Below are 17,846 nucleotides of genomic sequence, written 5' to 3' on the forward strand. Positions count from 1 at the left end.
CTGCTGGAAAGCTTCATCCAGGAGACCCTTTGGGGACATTGTTTCCCTTGAAAATCCATGTGGACAATCAGTACCATCATATTATATACTGCATTGCATGCGGCAATAATTTCATCTTAAATAAGTTCAATAAAAGAGGTCGAACACATATTTGAAAACAAATACTAAAGAAAGAACTGTTGAAAATGAATCATTTCTCGGAGTATTTTTACAGTACCAATAAATCATCTAAGCACAGACAGGGAAAGAGGGATGTCTGATTTGATGCATGGGCCCTCTTGTCCTAGGGCGTCTTGCTCAGACTCCTAGGTTCTGACCAGGACCAGGGCTAGGGTGAGGCGGTGCACAGTGTAAGGAGAAGCCAATTCTGCACGGAGGTCGTGCAAACGCAAGCCGCCTCTACACCTGCAGGACCCTGAGTGCTTCTTTACATCCCTGAGCCCTACAGACCCCACTTGCTTACCCCAGTCCTGGGCCCCCTTCCCAATGACCAGCGCAATGTTCTCTATGCCAGGGTGACATGGACAATGAGATAAAACAGCATATTAACGTCAGGGTAACTATCAAAGCTTGGGAGTCCTAATAGCACTTCTAAATATATAGAACCTTTAATTCCTTCTCTGGCTTTGGCACCTTGGTTAGAAAATGAGGGTGCTGTATTTGCCTGCACAGAAAATGGTAAGCTGACACTTTAACCACTCTTCAACATTAAAAATAAGCATGAGGTGTCAACATTTATACAGCAACTGCTAAAAGTATAAAGGCACAATCAGCTCACTTTTTGCAATACTTGCTTGAAAATGTTTTAAAATGTACTGAACGCATAACCCACAGGCTACTCTCATTTATGCTGTGCCTGGGAGTGATTCTCCCTTAAACCAGAAAAAAAGGCTGGGTTATAGACTAAACCATCAGCAGGTGCTAGCATTTAAAACTAAGGTCGCCAGACTATATCTTGTTTCTGACAGGACACTGTTCAAAAATGACTCTTCTATGGCTGTAGCAGTCAAAAGCTACTTGGACTGTGTGAGTGACCATCTGTGTTTTTAAAGGACATGCTTTGGGGAGAAGACTGGTTCTCAAAGTGTGGCTCTCAGGCCAGCAGCACTAGCAGCACCTGGGAGCGGAAATGCAAATTCTCAGCCCTGGCCAGTTATCTCAGTCGGTGACAGTGTCATCTCAAAATGACAAGGTTGTTTGTTCGATCCCCGGTCAGGGTACACATGGGAAGCAACCAATGAATACACAACTAAGTGGAACAACAAATGAAGGCTTCCCTTCCCCCTCCCTTCTCTCCCTTCCTTGCTCTGTCTTTCTAAAAATCAAAAAATAAAATAAAATAAATAAGCCCTGGCCAGTAGCTCGGTTGGCTGGAGCATTGTCTGAAAGTATAGAGGTTGCCGGTTCGATCTAGGCACCCACTGGCAATATAGGAACAGCTCGATGTGGAAAAAAAAGAAGAAGAGAAAAGAAATGCAAATTCTCAGGCCCCACCTGAGATTTGCTGATGCAGACACTCTGGGTAAAGGCCAAGGATTCAGTGGTTTAACAAGTCCTCCAGGAAATTCTGATGCTTGTTCAAGTCTGAGAGCCACAGCCCAACAAGTAGCAGGAACATTGGTTTTGCCACTGATGAGCTTTATTCTGTTGGGGTAGGCATTTCCCCTCACAGGAAAAACACAATAATAAGGTTTCACTTCTTGATCTGTTTGAAGGGGGGGTGGTCGCAGCTCAGAGTTCTGCAGGCTGGTTGCAAATAACAGATTCCTGGGCCTACCTCCAGAGAGCCTGTACCAACGGGCATGGGGTAGAGGCCCAGGATTCTCAACTGGCAACCCTTCAAGTGATTCCAATGTGTCACCAGGACTGGGAACCACTAAAGGCGCCCGGCAGCCCTAAAGAGCTCATCAGAAGTAATGGAGGAAAGGAGCCTCGAGATCAAGGTCAGCAAACTCTTTCTGCAAAGGGCCAGATGGTAAATCCTTCAGGCCACTCAACCTGTCGCCGCTGTAGCAGGAACACAGTCTTAGACGACAAATCAGTGAGTGGGACGTGGCTGAGCTCCAGGACAACTTCATTAAATCCGAATTTCTTATCATTTTCATGTGTCATAAAATATTGCTCTTTTGATTTTTTTCCAAACCTTTAAAAATGTACAACCATTCTTAGCTCACAGTTGGTACAAACACAGGCAGCCGCCGCCTGAGTCAGACACTGGGAGTAATTACACGCACCATACTGAATTCAGGAATGCTGTGTTCCTGACACATGTAACTTCAGGACAAACAGCTGCCTTCAAAAATGCTAGATGTTACTTTAAAAAACAAAACAAACGAAGGTTTAATTTGCATACAGCAAAATACACAGCTTGACCAACCACACAGAAACAGTGCACTGAACAAGTGCCTCGACGCTGTCTTCCCAGTCAGTGTTCCTTAGAAGTAACCGTTTACCGTGATTCCTTAGATGTTTGTTGCCTTTAAAATGGCACTGCAATCAGATTGTTTGAAAATAAAAGCTGGAAGTTCACACTTTCACTGCGGTTCTAAGTAGCGTGGCTCCTCAGAAGTCACCAATAGGCACCCACTGGACATAAGTCCCCGTCCTCTTCAATGTTGGGCAGCCTCCTGGGATGTTCCTGCCCCATCCTTATACCCTGCATCTCACCCACCGCAGGTGAGGTCTTCCAAGTCACAGAGGACAAGTGCGTCACTGGAGGCAGGGAGGAGATGTCAACCATCAGGAAGGCCAGCCTTTCCCCAGAACCCTTAGCCCTACAGGGCAGGGAGCAGTCCAGTTTGAAGTAAATAGCAAGTGAGAAGGGGTGAGAAGAGGAAGGAGAAAGACTCCCCAATTTATTTCAGATCAAAATACCCAGTGTCTCTGGTTTTCCAATTTCAGTGTGACCAGATTCATCGGAAAATTTTGTTAAACTACAGGTCCCAGGACCATGTTCACAGAGACGTGGACTCTTGCAGATCTGGGAGCCAACGAGCCTGCATTTCCTACAAGGGCCCCAGTGACAATCACATATAGAGAAACACTGCGCGTGGGTTTGGGACATGTGAACCCAAATGCCCTACTCTCATGGAGTATCCACCATGAGAGGCTGGGAGGGAGTGCAGAGTGGAGACGGGAAGATGAGGAGCAGGTACAAGTCCCCAAAGAGGAAGATGGATGGACAGAGGGAGCTGCAGTCACAAAGAATGTGCACCCAGGAGACATTTCGCAGAACCACGTGAGAAAAGATGAGCAGGAAAGGGGCTCTATGGGAAAAATTCAGGCCCCAGGAATCACAAGTAACATTTGCGTATTCTAAGCCCAGAGGCAAACAGTGTGCTTTTTGCAACTTTTTTATTTTATTTTAATTTTTGTTTATTGATTTTAGAGAGAGGAGAGAGAGAAGGGGTTGGAGGGAGTGGGAAGTATCAACTTGTAGTAGTTGCTTCTCACATGTGCCTTGACTGGGCAAGCCCAGGGCTTCGAACTGGTGACTCCCATGTTCCAGGTGAACACTTTACCCACTGTGCCACCTCAGGCCAGGCATCAACAACTTTAAAGGTAGTATTTTTATGTGAGGCTCAGTCTACAAAATGGTTCTGAACTTGGCTGCTCAGGGCACCCAGGAAGCTTTTAAAAACACACCCTGCCCTGAGTCCCAACTGAGGTACAGATTTCGCTGTTTTGGGGCACGGCCAAGGCTCTTGGTAAACACTTCCCAATGAATTATAACATGCGGCCAGTTTGGTAACGATACCATCAGAAGCAGCAAAGCAAGACTATGAAAACAAGATGATGAAACATTAAAAAAAAAAGTATTTTGCTAAACCTTGTATTCTCCTAAAGCAACAAAACAAATGAAAAAAATCCACCACAAAGGAAGAGGAAGGTGGGAAGGTGGCACGAGAACCCGCCAATCCTGAAGAGTGACTTCAAGAGAAAGCACACGTCATGACAAGAAAGACAAGGACACTAAATCCCTGTGGCTTAAAGAGAGAAAAGAAACAGCCGTATGTGGAGTAACAGGGCCTGAGAATGTAAATGGTCAACCTCCCATCAGCCCTCTCACCTCATCCTACTGCACACTATCCACAGAGTGAGGTGATCACGTGGGCAGATGACCGCTCTGGGTCCAAACTCCAGCTCAAGCACTCATCACTGACCAAGTGTGGGCTCTTGTACACATTATTTCACCAAAGATCCACGTCTACATCATTAAAATACGGCTCATCATGCCTTCCTCATTGGGTATTCGCAAGGATTAAATAGAACAAACAGATGGAATGCACTATGTCATCCAGAAAACGTCATCTTCTTCCCTGACCCATCCCAAATGCCAACCGTGGTGAGGAAGATATGGCTTGGAAGTGAAATGCCCCCTCTTCTCAACACTCATCCCTCAAGGAGGCAATCGCAGGAAGATTGCAATTCCCTAATCTCACTATGCTGGCATCCTGGGCTGGAACTCTGAGCGCATCTTCAAAGTTGGAAATCAGGTGCTAGAGGGCTTTACAACATCCCCGGTCTTGCACATCAGGTACCTACATAGGTCTTGGTATATAGAGTAGATACACCAATTCCCCACCTACATCACTGAGTCTTTGGGAAAACTAGTTATAAATGCACTTTTGAAATGAAATACAACTCAGTCACAAACTGACAACTGCCTAAAGCCCTTTGAGTAGTACGAACATTCATGTACGTCTTTGTGCCTCCTGACCATCCAAAGTACCATTGATTTATTTTAAAAATGTGTAACGCAACATTTAAAAAAATGCAAATGTATGCTCTTGTTTCCATAAATTGGTTATCAAACAAACATGATTTTAAGTTAATAAAACTGTAAGTGTAACTAATTTCATTTTTTGGAAAAAAAACCCTCACTCCTGGGGTCAGCAAGCATGAAAAAAACTCACTACTCAAAGGGCTAAATTTAACAAATAGCTTGTTGCTCTGTCTACTGAAATTACACCCAGCAGTAAATGGTGAAACGTCTGAGTCCTGTGCACAATTTCTAAATTGTTTTTATTTCCAAACAAGGTCTTCATACACATTTTTCATAAAATTAAGGTATTTATTCAAGCCTACCAAAACAATCAAGTTTTGATTTAACCTGAACTTAGCATCCAGCATTAATTATTTTCAGTACTCATGGACACCAAAAATGCAAGATACTATCCTGCTTACCTTCAAGTATGAACAATTCAATTTGCTGAACTAACTACAAAACTAAAAGCAACAATGGGGTCCAATGACCCAAAAAAATCAGCCCTTCTCTTTGTGCCTGGATGCTGGAACTGCAGGCCCAGGGCTCTCGCTGGCAGTAGGACAGGTCTGGGTAGACCACTGGCTTACACAGGCACAAGTCTGCTGAGCTACCCAGACAGAGCCTGGAATCCACAAGTCAATGACAGATAGGAGGCACAGGCAGGTTAGAGGGAGACTTGAGTCTAAAGAAACAGACTAAGTCTAAGGATTGGGAAGAAGCTTAGTCAACAGATCCAAGGAGGAAAGAAGAAACCAAAGTCGAGAGGCATCCATAACAAAGAAAGTCAACAATTTGGCCCAAAGGAAGACAGGAAGCCAAAGAAGGCTGTGACCCAGGGCAGAGGCCAGTAGCTCTCTTCTGCAAAAACATTTAATAAGTGCACGTGTTCAGCTCCAGCCTTAGTGGTGCCAGTAAATACCACCAATAGTGATCCAATCCCTTCCCCACCCAACCACCCAGTGCAAGGATCAGGCAGGGAGGGGCCACACCGCTCAGTCCAAGGGGCCTGGAGCTGGAACGCAAAAGCTGTGTTCTAAAAGAAAGGTCAGAAATAAGATGGATTCCTAATCAACTTAAGCTGGATAGACATAAAGAAATGGGGAGACAGACCCCAGAAGCCAGGGGTAAGTCTTCTGAGGTCTTACTAATAGATTCTTCAGGGGAGCTAGGAATATGGCAGGTAGCAGAACACAAGCAGTGTGTGTGCGCCTGATAGCTAAGGTCTACAACACTTGACACAGCCCATATTCCTTAGAACACCACATATCTTCTGGTGTTTGTCACTGTGAATTGCTTCCTCTGTTTCAGTGTTGATTTGAAGTATATGGAATAGCAATCTCAAGTTTCAAAATGCCAAACTTTGGACCAAACTTAGTATCTTCCCACTCCTCAAAAATTGAAAAAACAATCCATATATTTTTGAAGTTTACCAAGTGAAATAATAACTTTGAAAAAGGCTCCAATGATCTTCAGTGTCCTTTACTTTACTCGGGTCCTATGGTCTAAGTGTATTCTGCCAGGATAGGAACAGCAGAGTGAAAGTCTCACTGTGACTCTTGTGCCATGTGGCTTTTTGTTTGTCCTTGTGGTCCTTTAGGACTTGTCATTTCTTTATTGAAACATTGTATAATGGTCTCAGCAGAGCACACAGCTTTCTAATGACTAGTCTGGCTTCAGACTTATCGAGTGCCTACCCCAGCCGGGCTTTGCTCCGTGGTGCTAAGGGCACAAAAATGAGAAGCCCTCCATTCTCAAAAAACTTGGTGAGGACAGAGAAAGAAAGGCAAGTAAACACAAGTGGTAGAATGTCAAGGTAGTGGCTCTTTTGGATGGAGAGGTTGAGAAGGCCTCTTAGAGAAGGTCCCATCAGGGCATTTGTCCCTAAGTGAAGGTGGGTAGAGCCAGGCACATCTCTGCGGGAACCAGTTCCCAAAAGAGGGAAAAACACATGGCCCAGGATGCTTTTGCAACAACTTCTTCCCAATATACAACAAGTGGGCATCCACAGAGAGCTTTGATTTGCAAAAAGTCCCATGTTTTTTTCTGGAGCTGAGGACACTAATAAACAAGCAGACATCATTTATTTTTATCCTCCCAGAGTGAAAATTAATGGAAAATTTGACTTCCTATCTTTGAGCCATAAGATGCCAAACCAAATTCTTGGAAGAGGTCTAAAGAGTCAATCACATGGCTTTTGGAGCATAAAAACATTTTTTCACTCAAAACCAAGTTAAGTTGGACTTTACTTGGGCTTCAAAAGCAAGACCGAAAGTCCCAGTGGTAGTCAGTCTCTGGAGCATAGACTTCCGATTCTAAGAAACTCCATGGGCTGGTGCTTCGTAGCCATCTCAGAGGTGGGAATTTCCAGGATGAAATAGCCGATTGTGGGAAAAGAACAGAGAATTTAGAAATTTCCCAGCTTGGTGTTGTCCCTTTAATACAGCTGCACTGTTTTGATGGAAGGGAATTAATTCCAAGAGTAACAGATGGACCCATACTGAAGTTTTAACAAAAAAAGGCCAAATGCATCTAATCTTTCAAAACTGCCATTTGTCACTACTGTACCCCTCCCCTCTCCACCCTTAATTTCTGAATGACTGTGCCGCCACCCCCGTCTTGGAAAGTGCCCTCTGCCCACCCACGGGGGCAAGACCTGCCACCCCACACATGCATGTCACGTGGCCAGTGCCAAAAGCTCAGTGCTGGTCAGCGGTCTGATTCTCCCTCCTAGGAATCTGGAGCCAGATCCAAAGCAATTCTTCCCTGACGTGTCTATTCCTTAACAAAGAATACGAAACAGAATCTCTAATGTGCTTTCATGTCTAAAATCAGCAGAACAAAAGGCATCCAAGAGGAAAGTACCTTAAAGATTAATTGTATAGGGAGTTAGTACTTAATGGTTATCGAGTTTCTGTTTAGGGCAATAAAAGTTTTAAAAACTGATCATGGTGATGACTGTACACATTATAAATGCAACTAATGCCACTAAATTATATACTCAAATATGGTTAAAATGTTAATTTCCAGAAATTCACATCTACCACTATAAACACAAATACACAAACACTACAATAGAGGAAAATCCAAGCTCTAGTTCAAAAAAACAAATTGTACATTCATTCATTTTTCTTTCGGCTCCAACTGGACACCTGAAGCAGAGACCATCATGGCAAATGTATCTGGAAAACTGAAAACCACAAAAGGAATGGAAGTGTCACAGCTGTTAACAAACATACCAATGACAACAGTGGTACTCCAAAATCCAGGCTGGACACTGTTTTAGGGATATGCATTGTCCCCCAACTTCCTACAAAAACATTATTTTGTTAAAGTTTACGATAATTCTATCTCTAAATCATAAACGTATGGATAAGCTGAAACAAAATCGAAAGAGGGTTATTAAAATGCTCTCATCCTACAGAGATGGCAATTTCATATGGTTCAATCAGACCCCACAGGTTGATCTGTTTGAAAGCAGCAATTGCAACATATGGAACATCTGAGACTGGAGAGGCCTCAGGAGCCAAGGGACACACCAGTGTTTCCTTTTCAGAAACAAATGGGTAAGGTTTCTCCCAACACTACACACATTGATATGAAAATGTTTTCCATCACACACACACACACACACACACACACACACACACACACACACACACGGAGATAAAAAAGGTAGAGAAGGGAATAAAATATACTTAAAAAAAATAAAGGAGGACTGGGTGAAAGAAGTGAAGGGATTGTGAAGTACAAATTGACCGATACTAAACAGTCACAGGAAAGCAAAGCATAGGAAATACAGCCAATAATATTGTATAACTAGGCCTGGTGCCAGGTGGGGACTGGAAATATATAGGGGAACACTGTCAAGTGCACGACTGTCTAAACACTAAGCTGTACCCCCAAAACCAATACTTGAATAGTGGGGCGGGGGCAGGGATTATGTCCAGGACAGTTAACTAGAAGGAATCTGTCCTGTTGTCCCAGAGTTTGGAGGTCGGCCTGAGAGTCAAAGTATCCTAATGACACTGGTGCATCATTAATACTGTCCTTCACACTCCTTTTTCTCCATCATCATAAGGCTCGGTGTCCCCCATTCCTCCATTATTCATAGCCTGGAGACTCCTGAGGACCCCAGATGGTGTCCTTCTGCTGGCCACCTCACTTGGGGGCAGTACCAACTGCCGCTGACATCCCTGGGCTCCTGTAGAAGGAGGGGGCAGGAGAGACCTGTTTCCCCAGGCAGCTGCCTCTGCCAACAGCTGGCTTCGTGTGTGAAGACTGGAATGCAGCGGCCTTCCTGGCGCTTGGGGGCAGTTTGTGCAGCCTGCTTCCTCTCAGAGGGACCGCTTCACTCAGTTAGAGCTCCTACCGGGGCTGTGCTTCAGCAGTCAGATTGGACTCCCCCCACCCCCAAGGCTGAAATCATGGAGTTCAGTTATCCAATTCCTGATCATTCACGGTTCCTGGTGTTACGTGGAGCTCTGAAATGGGAGAGAGCTCTGCTGGGCGGTCCCACTGCCAATTTTCCAGCACTCAACAGGCCTGGAGGAGAATTCCCCAGGACACAGGACTGGACACACACATTATATAGAGGGAGGGTGTGGACAGGTCAAAAGGCTGCCCATGTCCACATGACATTCAAGGGACACAAAGCAGAAGAAAAGCAGCTGGCCAGGACAGAAAATGTGTAAAACTGACCCCCAAAATATGTGATGAAAAGAATCACTACACTAACCCATTCTCAAGTTTCACAAAATTGAGTCCATCTTATATTAATTCCAACAAGTCAGAACCAGAAGGTCAAACCAAAAAGGTTAAAGATGGCTTTAAATGAGAGATGTGATTATAAATAATTAGGATTGTGTTTCCTATGTGGCCTGGGGAAGTCTTTCTTGGGGGATGACTTCAAAGTACCAGGCGATCTAATATCCTTTTTGTGGATTTAATAGAATGAGAAGAATAACTTTGAAAACAAAGTCTAATTATGCTTGTTGCAAAGAAAAAGTGAAGGGCATGGAGGAGGGCATCTGTTTGCAGACTGGGGTGATTGAATCTCCCGCCAGTAAAACATTTCAGAAGACCCCATACAGAGACAGTGCACACAGAAAACCCAACAAAACCACTGCACGCAGCAACCTTCTATGTTTCAGGGGTAAGTTAAATAACTACTCTTTCAAATGCAATTAGGTAAATTGATACCTCTCTCAGCTATTTCAGAGCAAGCAAATTAGGCTCTTTTCAGAAAAGATAACAGTTCACTCTCAAATTGAAAATCTAATTTAGAACTTATTACTCAATTCTATAATGCTCGTCAAGAGTGATCGCCCCTGCGCCTCCTGACTGTTCCGGAAAAGACATTCCTGGGTAAGAAGAAGGGCGGGATTGGAAGATGGCTTTCACCATATCTGCATCCTGTAGAATTCTGGTGCCTTTTAATTTGGCTTTATTCTAAATCTCTGTCCAAAGCTTGTTATCTAAGACGATAAAGCAAGTAATTTTGAAATTTCAGGACATGTGCTAAGCTGCCTGTGTGCTGCAATCTCCCGATGACACAACTCTGCATATTTTTCAACCAAGTGTGTTAGCTTGTCACTTGCATATTTCTTTTTCCATCTGCAAATACTTCCTGGTGAGTGTAACATAAGTTATGAATCCAAGAGAAATATTTCAGTCTCAGTATTCCTAAGTCCAACCTATACTAATTTAAATTTTTGCATGGAAAGGAATTTTAAATTAACTTTAAAATGATCTCCCTGGGCCCTGGCCGGTTGGCTCAGGGGTAGAGCGTCGGCCTAGCGTGTGGGGGACCCGGGTTCGATTCCCGGCCAGGGCACATAGGAGAAGCGCCCATTTGCTTCTCCACCCCCCCCCCCACCTCCTTCCTCTCTGTCTCTCTCTTCCCCTCCCGCAGCCGAGGCTCCATTGGAGCAAAGATGGCCTGGGCGCTGGGGATGGTTCCTTGGCCTCTGCCCCAGGCGCTAGAGTGGCTCTGGTCTCAGCAGAGCGACGCCCCGGAGGGGCAGAGCATCGCCCCCTGGTGGGCAGAGCGTTGCCCCTGGTGGGCGTGCCGGGTGGATCCCGGTCGGGCGCATGCGGGAGTCTGTCTGTCTCTCCCCGTTTCCAGCTTCAGAAAATTAAAAAAAAAAAAAAAAAAAGATCTCCCTGGCCGAGAAAAAAGAACAACTTGAGTGAAGTGAGTGTGCAAACTTCTCAGAGAATGAATGAAATATGACAAGGAACCGGAGCCCGTTAGTGCCGTCACAAAGAACACCACACTATCCTCCCAGGGCCCGAGGCTCCACTTGAGGGTTTTGTTACACAATGCTCTGCTTGGTCTCTAACACTAAACAGGATTTTAAAAACTGCTTTTTAATCCACTTGAGGATTATTGTGCTCCCGTCTGCATCACCGGGCCATGCCCAAGGTAAAACAGTTGCTGGAACAGAGGGCACCAAGAACAGCAGAGCCTGGATTGGCCAAAGAAATACTTTCTAGCTTTCTGTAGAGCCCTCTGTCTTACCTTGATCTTTGTTTCTTCTAAGAGTACTGGTGAGGCATGCAGGGGGTTTGAGACTCTTCAGCGCAGGTAACCATGACCCTAAGGTGTCTTTCGGGAATGTCTGCTAAACCCTCACTACTCCTATGAGGTTCAAGAGCCTGCGGCATCAATATCACTGGGGAGCTTGTGAGAAGTCCAAGGCCCTCAGGCCCCACCCCAGGCCTGCCAATCAGGATCAGCATCTAAACAAGACCACCAGGTGGTTTGTGGACACTGAAGTTTGAGATGCACTGCTCTAAACCAAAGGGTAATGAATTTGTTTTTCAAGCCTTTTATGTTTCTGAGGAGTCACATTTTGGTAACAAAAATTTCACTGCAATTGTTTTTAAAGATACAGAAAAATACCCATTTGACAGGTTTTACCAGTTACCATATGACCTCAGACACTAATACCTTTGCGTGTGCGTGTGTGTGGTGAAATATACCCATGAACATAACATTCACCATCTGAACCATTTTAAGCATATGGTTCAGTGGCACTAAGTGTATGCATGCTGTTGTACAACCATGGCCACCATCTATTTTCACAACTTTTTCATCTTCCCAAATTGAAACTCTGTACAATAAATCCCCATTCCTCCCTCTCTCCCAAAACACTGATTTCTTAACACCCTTAAAAAACATACCAAGTTGAGTTGATTTAGCCAGTGCCTTGAAAGGTTACACGGGCTTTACTAGGACAAGGCCATGCCATGCGTCTTTGACCCTGATTCCTTCAAGAATTCATACTGGCCCAGTTAAAAAGCAGGTGTTCCTATCCTGGGCACCAGGACCAGTAATGAACTTCTCCTAATCTTCGGTCACCACGCCCCTGTGCTCCACAATGAACTTGTGACGTAAGGAGAGGAAGAAGTAGGTCAGGAGAGAAAGAAACTAGTCTTTTGGCCACTGCCAGTTCTTAATCCTAGTCTGAGCCCAATTCTCTTGATCCCGCTTCACTTTTCTCATATTTTAAACCCTGCAATTCCCACACAAATCACCGAGCTAATTATACTTGTTAAACTTGGGAATGATAGAGCACACAACATTACAACCAAGTATGTGAAGACTGATTGAAGATCATAAGTCCAAGTTGAGAGTTGTTTTCATGTTTAAGTACACGTTATTCTGGTTTCGTTCTTCCTAAATCCACAATCCATAAATACTGTCAGGAGTGAACAGAACTACTGCCCTGACCATACCATTCCACTGCTCCCACTTCACCGACAGCTGCCTGTCCACTGGGGCGCAGTGTCTTCATGTGACAGAGACTGCTGACCATGTGTCACAGGCAGGAGCAATAAAATGCTGCTGAAGTCGCCAGGTTAAAATCCTCTGCCAAGCAAAGCGTCAATAGAAACAGAAAGTATCTTAGAATCTTGGTGTGCCCTGGCCGGTTGGCTCAGTGGTAGAACATTGGCTTGGCGTGTGGATGTCCAAGGTTCGATTCTTGGTTAGAGCACAGAGGAGAAGCAACCATCTGTTTCTCCACCCTTCCCTCTCCCCCTCGCTCTCTCTTCCCCTTCCGCAGCCATGGCTTAATTGGTTTGAGCGAGTTGACCTCAAGCACTAAGGATAACTCTGTAGTCTCCACCTCAAGCACTAAAAAATGGTTCACTTGCTGAGCAATGAAGCAACAGCCCCAGATGGGCAGAGCATCGCCCCCTAGTGGGCTTGTGGGGGGATCCCGGTTAGGGCACATGTGAGAGTCTCTCTCTGCCTCCCCTCCTCTCACTAAAAAAAAAAGTGAGGGAGGAAGAAAGGAAGGAAGGAAGAACCTTGGAGAACATTTAAGCAAAATAAGCCAGTCACAAAAATGACAAATACTGTATTATTCCACTCATATGAAGTATCTACAGTAGTCAAAGTCAGAGATAGAAAATAGAAAGGGGGTTACAAGGGCTGGGGGAGCAGATATGGGATTTGGGTGTAGAATTTCAGTATTACAAGATGAAGAAGTTTAAGAGCTCTGTTGCACAACAATGTGAATGTATTTAACCCTACTGAACTGCACACTTAAAGTGGTTAAGATGGTAAATTTGATGTTATGTGTTTTTTTTATCACATTTTTTTTAAAAAGAGGGGAAAAGGTCTTTTGTTTACTGGTGTTTTAGTTTTTTGAGATTTTATTTATTGATTTTACAGGGTTGTGGGGGAAGCAAGAAGCATCAACTCATAGTTGCTTCATCTTAGTTTTTCATTGCTTGCTTGTCATATGTGCCTTGACCGGGCAAGTCTAGGGCTTCAAAATGGCTAGCTAGGTTCCAGGTGGATGATCCATCCACTGCACCACCACAGGCCACAGGCAGAAAAAATGTTTTAAAAAGTATCTTTGGGGTTGCCCTGGCTGGTTAGGTCAGTGGTTAGGTCACATTGTTGTGCAACAGAGCGTCAGCCTGGCATGTGGAAGTCCCAGGTTCGATTCCCGGCTAAGACACTCAGGAGAAGTGCCCATCTGCTTCTCTACCCCTCCCCCTTCTCCTTCCTCTCTATCTCTCTCTTCCCTTCCCGTAGCCAAGGCTGCATTGGAGCAAAGTTGGCCCAGGTGCTGAGGATGGCTCATGGCCTCCACCTCAGGTGCTAGAATGGCTCTGATTGCAGCAGAGGAACACCCCAGAGGGGCCGAGCATCGCCCCTTGGTGGGCATGCCGGGTGGATTCCAGTTGGGCACATGCAGGAGTCTGACTGCGTCCCTGCTTCTAACTTCAGAAAAATACCCCCCAAAAAGTATCTTTGGAGTTAAAAGACAAGTCAACAACAACAAAAAAGAACTCCATTACAAATCTATTTAACAATACTTTTAGGAAAAGTTATGTCAAACTAGGTATGCTGATTTAAGTACTGCTTTCCTTTCCTACATCATCTTGAGGAGTGTGTACAGGGCCTGAGTTGGCGGGGACAGTGAGGGGAAACACAGGCAGAGTCAAGGCAAGACAGAAAGATACGGACCAGCTCTGCAAGGGAACTGAGACGTTACAGGAGAGACTAGCCCTAAACTTCCCCAGAAGTCATTAAGTCAGTCCTTCATTTATAGAGCATACAACACTACCTGAGAAACTGAAGGGAGAGAAACTAGAGTGGGCATCAGTGGCACGACCACACTAGCGACGGCTGTGAGACCTGTGATCTCTTTGCCACCTTCTCTCGCCCCCCGCCCACCCAATCCACACCTACAAAACACAGCTGTATCTTCAGCACCAGATAAATTACTAAAGAGCCATTTAAGACTCAGATGAAAAACAAATGGAAGAATTGCTAAATAGCCGGGCAACATCGCTCCTCATGAAGCCAAGAAATAAGAAAGGTACCGCATCAAAGGGACCATTGAGCTAAGGTTGTGAGAAGCCCGTAGCCTGTGTGCCTCAAACTACACAACACTGACGTTGCAGCTTTTGTTCTCAGCATAACTTACAAATGAGATTCAGAAACTATCAGTTTTAAATATTGGTATATGCCATTCTATTATTTCTTCATGTCTTAAATATTGATATGTGTCTCTGAGGAAAGGAACCATTGTAACATTAAAATTAGTTTCCTTAATACAGTGGAGAAATGGCTCTTTTCACAATTACCTAAATATGTTGACCCTTGAACAACATGTCAGAGGCACCAACTCCTTGCACAGTAAAAAAATCCGCATCTAACTTTTGACTCTCCCAGAGCTTTACTAATAGCCTACTGTTGACTAGAAGAAGCCTTACCAATAGCAGAAACAGTTGATTAACACATATATTGTATGTGTACATGCATTATATACTGTATTATTATAATAAAGTAATTTAAAGAAAAGAAAATGTTATTAAGTAAAAATATTAAGGAAGAGAAAAAATATTTACAATATTTATTGAAAAAGATCCACATAGAGGTAGACCTGCACAGTTTAAATCCATGTCATTAAAGGGTCAACTATACAATCAATGAGTCAGTTCCTGGGTTCACATGCTATTTCTGTTTCCAGTGATATGGCTGTTCATTTGTCTTACACTAAAATGAGCAGAAGTCTCACACACAGAAGGAACTTCTTCAGTTGCTCAACAAGGTACAGTTGTCCGTAAAGTCATGGTGCACTTTTGACCGGTCACAGGAAAGCAACAAAAGATGATAGAAATGTGAAATCTGCACCAAATAAAAGGAAAACCCTCCCAGTTTCTGTAGGATGATGTGGCAGCATGTGCGCATGCGCAGATGATGACGTAACACCGTGTATACAGTGGAGCAGCCCATGGCCATGCCAGTTGAGATGTGGACGGTACAGAGGAAAGTTCAGTGTGTTCTGGGGCTCGCTAAATTTGAATCCGTGACAAAAGTGCAACATGAATATCGGCGCATTTATAACGAAGCGCCACCACATAGGAATAACATTACTCAGTGGGATAAGCAGTTGAAGGAAACCGGCAGTTTGGTGGAGAAACCCCGTTCTGGTAGGCCATCAGTCAGTGACAAGTCTGTAGAGGCTATAAGGGATAGCTACCTAAGGAGCCCTAAAAAATCTGTGTGTGAGCCCACATAGAACTGCACTGAATAGGTATGAAACTGGGAGAGTTTTCCTTTTATTTGGTGCAGACTTCACATTTCTATCGTCTTCTGTTGCTTTCCTGTGACCGGTCAAAAGTGCACCATGACTTTACGGACACACTGTAGGTAAGGAAGCTCAGGTTAGGGGTTTGCTCGTCTGATTTTTACAGGGATCAGGACACCACCACACTCCACTCTCACCGGCAAGCCAGCATTTCTAATATCCGTGAAAGTTCAAGAATGTTAAGGGAAAGTGGCAGTGAAACCAATTAGCAAATATCAATATATTCAAACTTTTTCTCAAGCTGCTTGCACTCCATACTTCTGACTCATGGACAGGAGGACCCCAGGAAGGAGACTAGCCAAGGGGAGACTCTTCTGTCCCATCCTGGTTGGAACACTTTCTGTGCTCCATTTGGGAGAATGTCATTGTGTCACTCACACCCTGAAGGTGTGCACTACACACTCCTTTGGGGATTTTATTTTACCACTTAAAAAAGGCTTAAGGTTTGGGTGAGGCAGAGGAGTGAAACACACACGCCCTTGTGTGAGACTGCCTCAGAAAGCGGAACACAGATGACACAAAGGGACTTCGGCTCACCTGACCATAGTCTGTCAGGAAGACGACGACACCCTCTGCACAGGAATTTACAGTACTTGGAAAATGCTGGCCGTTTTCTCTCAGCCAGACCCGTGTTCCCTGTAAATAAAATAGACAGGATTTAATGATGAGCTTGGGTTGCATTTTGTGGCAAACACCACTGTCAAAGTTACTATGACTACTACAGTCCTTTAAAAAAAAAAACTTTTTGAAACTTAAATGTTCTTCTTAAACAAGCAAAGAATAACTCTTCAGAAAGCATCACTCACAGACTTTACTATGGAAAAGTGTGACTGAGAGTCCCACTGGACAGAGAGAGCCAAGCAGGGACTGAGAAACTTGTAGCCCATGTGTTACTAAGTGCAACTGACTTAATAGAATTTCCTCACTTCACATCACAAACACCTGTGGAGGCAGATACTATTATTACACCCATTTTACAGATGAAGAAGTAGAGGCCTAGAGATCAACTAACTTGACCAGTCAAAAGACTAAGAGAACTCAACCCCAGGCAGGTAGATTCTAGAAACCACAAATTTGGCCGAGTTACTACTATTCTGCTTCACCCCAAGTCAAGAACTCTTCAGGACCTGTGTGCTCACATCTTCCCGGGCCCAAGCCCCACACACTTGCCCACCTGGAGGACATTAGAACCCTCCACTGACTTCCTACATGTACCAACTCCATGTGTCAACTGCACTCTCCACAAGAGGGACTAACGTTTTAGTAAATGTTAGAACTTTCTCCACTAGAATGACTTTGGTAGGATTCCTCCGAACACATAATGCACCCCACATTCTGGGGCTCTAGTCCAAAAGACAACAACTTCCAGATCCCCTTGTTTTAACTAAGGGCATATTTTCTTGGCATTGATTGCATTTCCCTTTTTTATTTCCCCACTAGACGAATGAAATGATAACCATATTTTTAGCTTTTCAATACTGAACATACTTTTCCTTTGATTTCACAACATAGAAACTATTTGTTCCAAGGACGAGTGAAAAAAAAAAGGTTTGAAGAAATGACTGGATGTTCACTGGTCATTCCAATCAAAAATGATTAGCTTGATGATACGATATATACCCATGTGACGGACAGCTTTAGTATCTCATTAAGTTATTTCTACTGTGCTCAATAATCCCATTAACTCCAACAAAAATGACACTGGAAATAATACACCAAAATTATCACTTGGAACAGCACTTAAACCAAACAACTTCTTTTTCTAGAACTTTCAATCTCATTCCATTGGCCTGCTTAATTTCTGTTCTGATTTGAAATGTTAAGTGAAATATTTAAAATATATTGGTTATGGTATGTTCAACTTCCATTTTAAGGGGTTACTGCTGCTCTGTTAACAGAGCCTTGGCAGGAATTAAGAAACACAGAAGTAAATCATCACTTTATGCTACTGTTACTCTTTA

General features: G+C 44.0%; 1 protein-coding gene across 2 annotated transcripts in view; it reads right to left on the reverse strand.

Moving 5' to 3' along the window:
- Nucleotides 1–17,846, reverse strand: part of MYO10 (myosin X) — a 219,954-nt gene that overhangs the window by 163,100 nt on the left and 39,008 nt on the right. For both annotated transcript variants that reach the window (XM_066243997.1, XM_066244007.1), the window contains exon 2: nucleotides 16,423–16,521. In XM_066243997.1, coding sequence (XP_066100094.1) covers nucleotides 16,423–16,521 — 99 coding nt within the window. The remainder of the gene's footprint in view (nucleotides 1–16,422; nucleotides 16,522–17,846) is intronic.

Source organism: Saccopteryx bilineata, chromosome 1 (genome assembly GCF_036850765.1).
Source record: "Saccopteryx bilineata isolate mSacBil1 chromosome 1, mSacBil1_pri_phased_curated, whole genome shotgun sequence".
NCBI classification, from domain to species: domain Eukaryota; kingdom Metazoa; phylum Chordata; class Mammalia; order Chiroptera; family Emballonuridae; genus Saccopteryx; species Saccopteryx bilineata.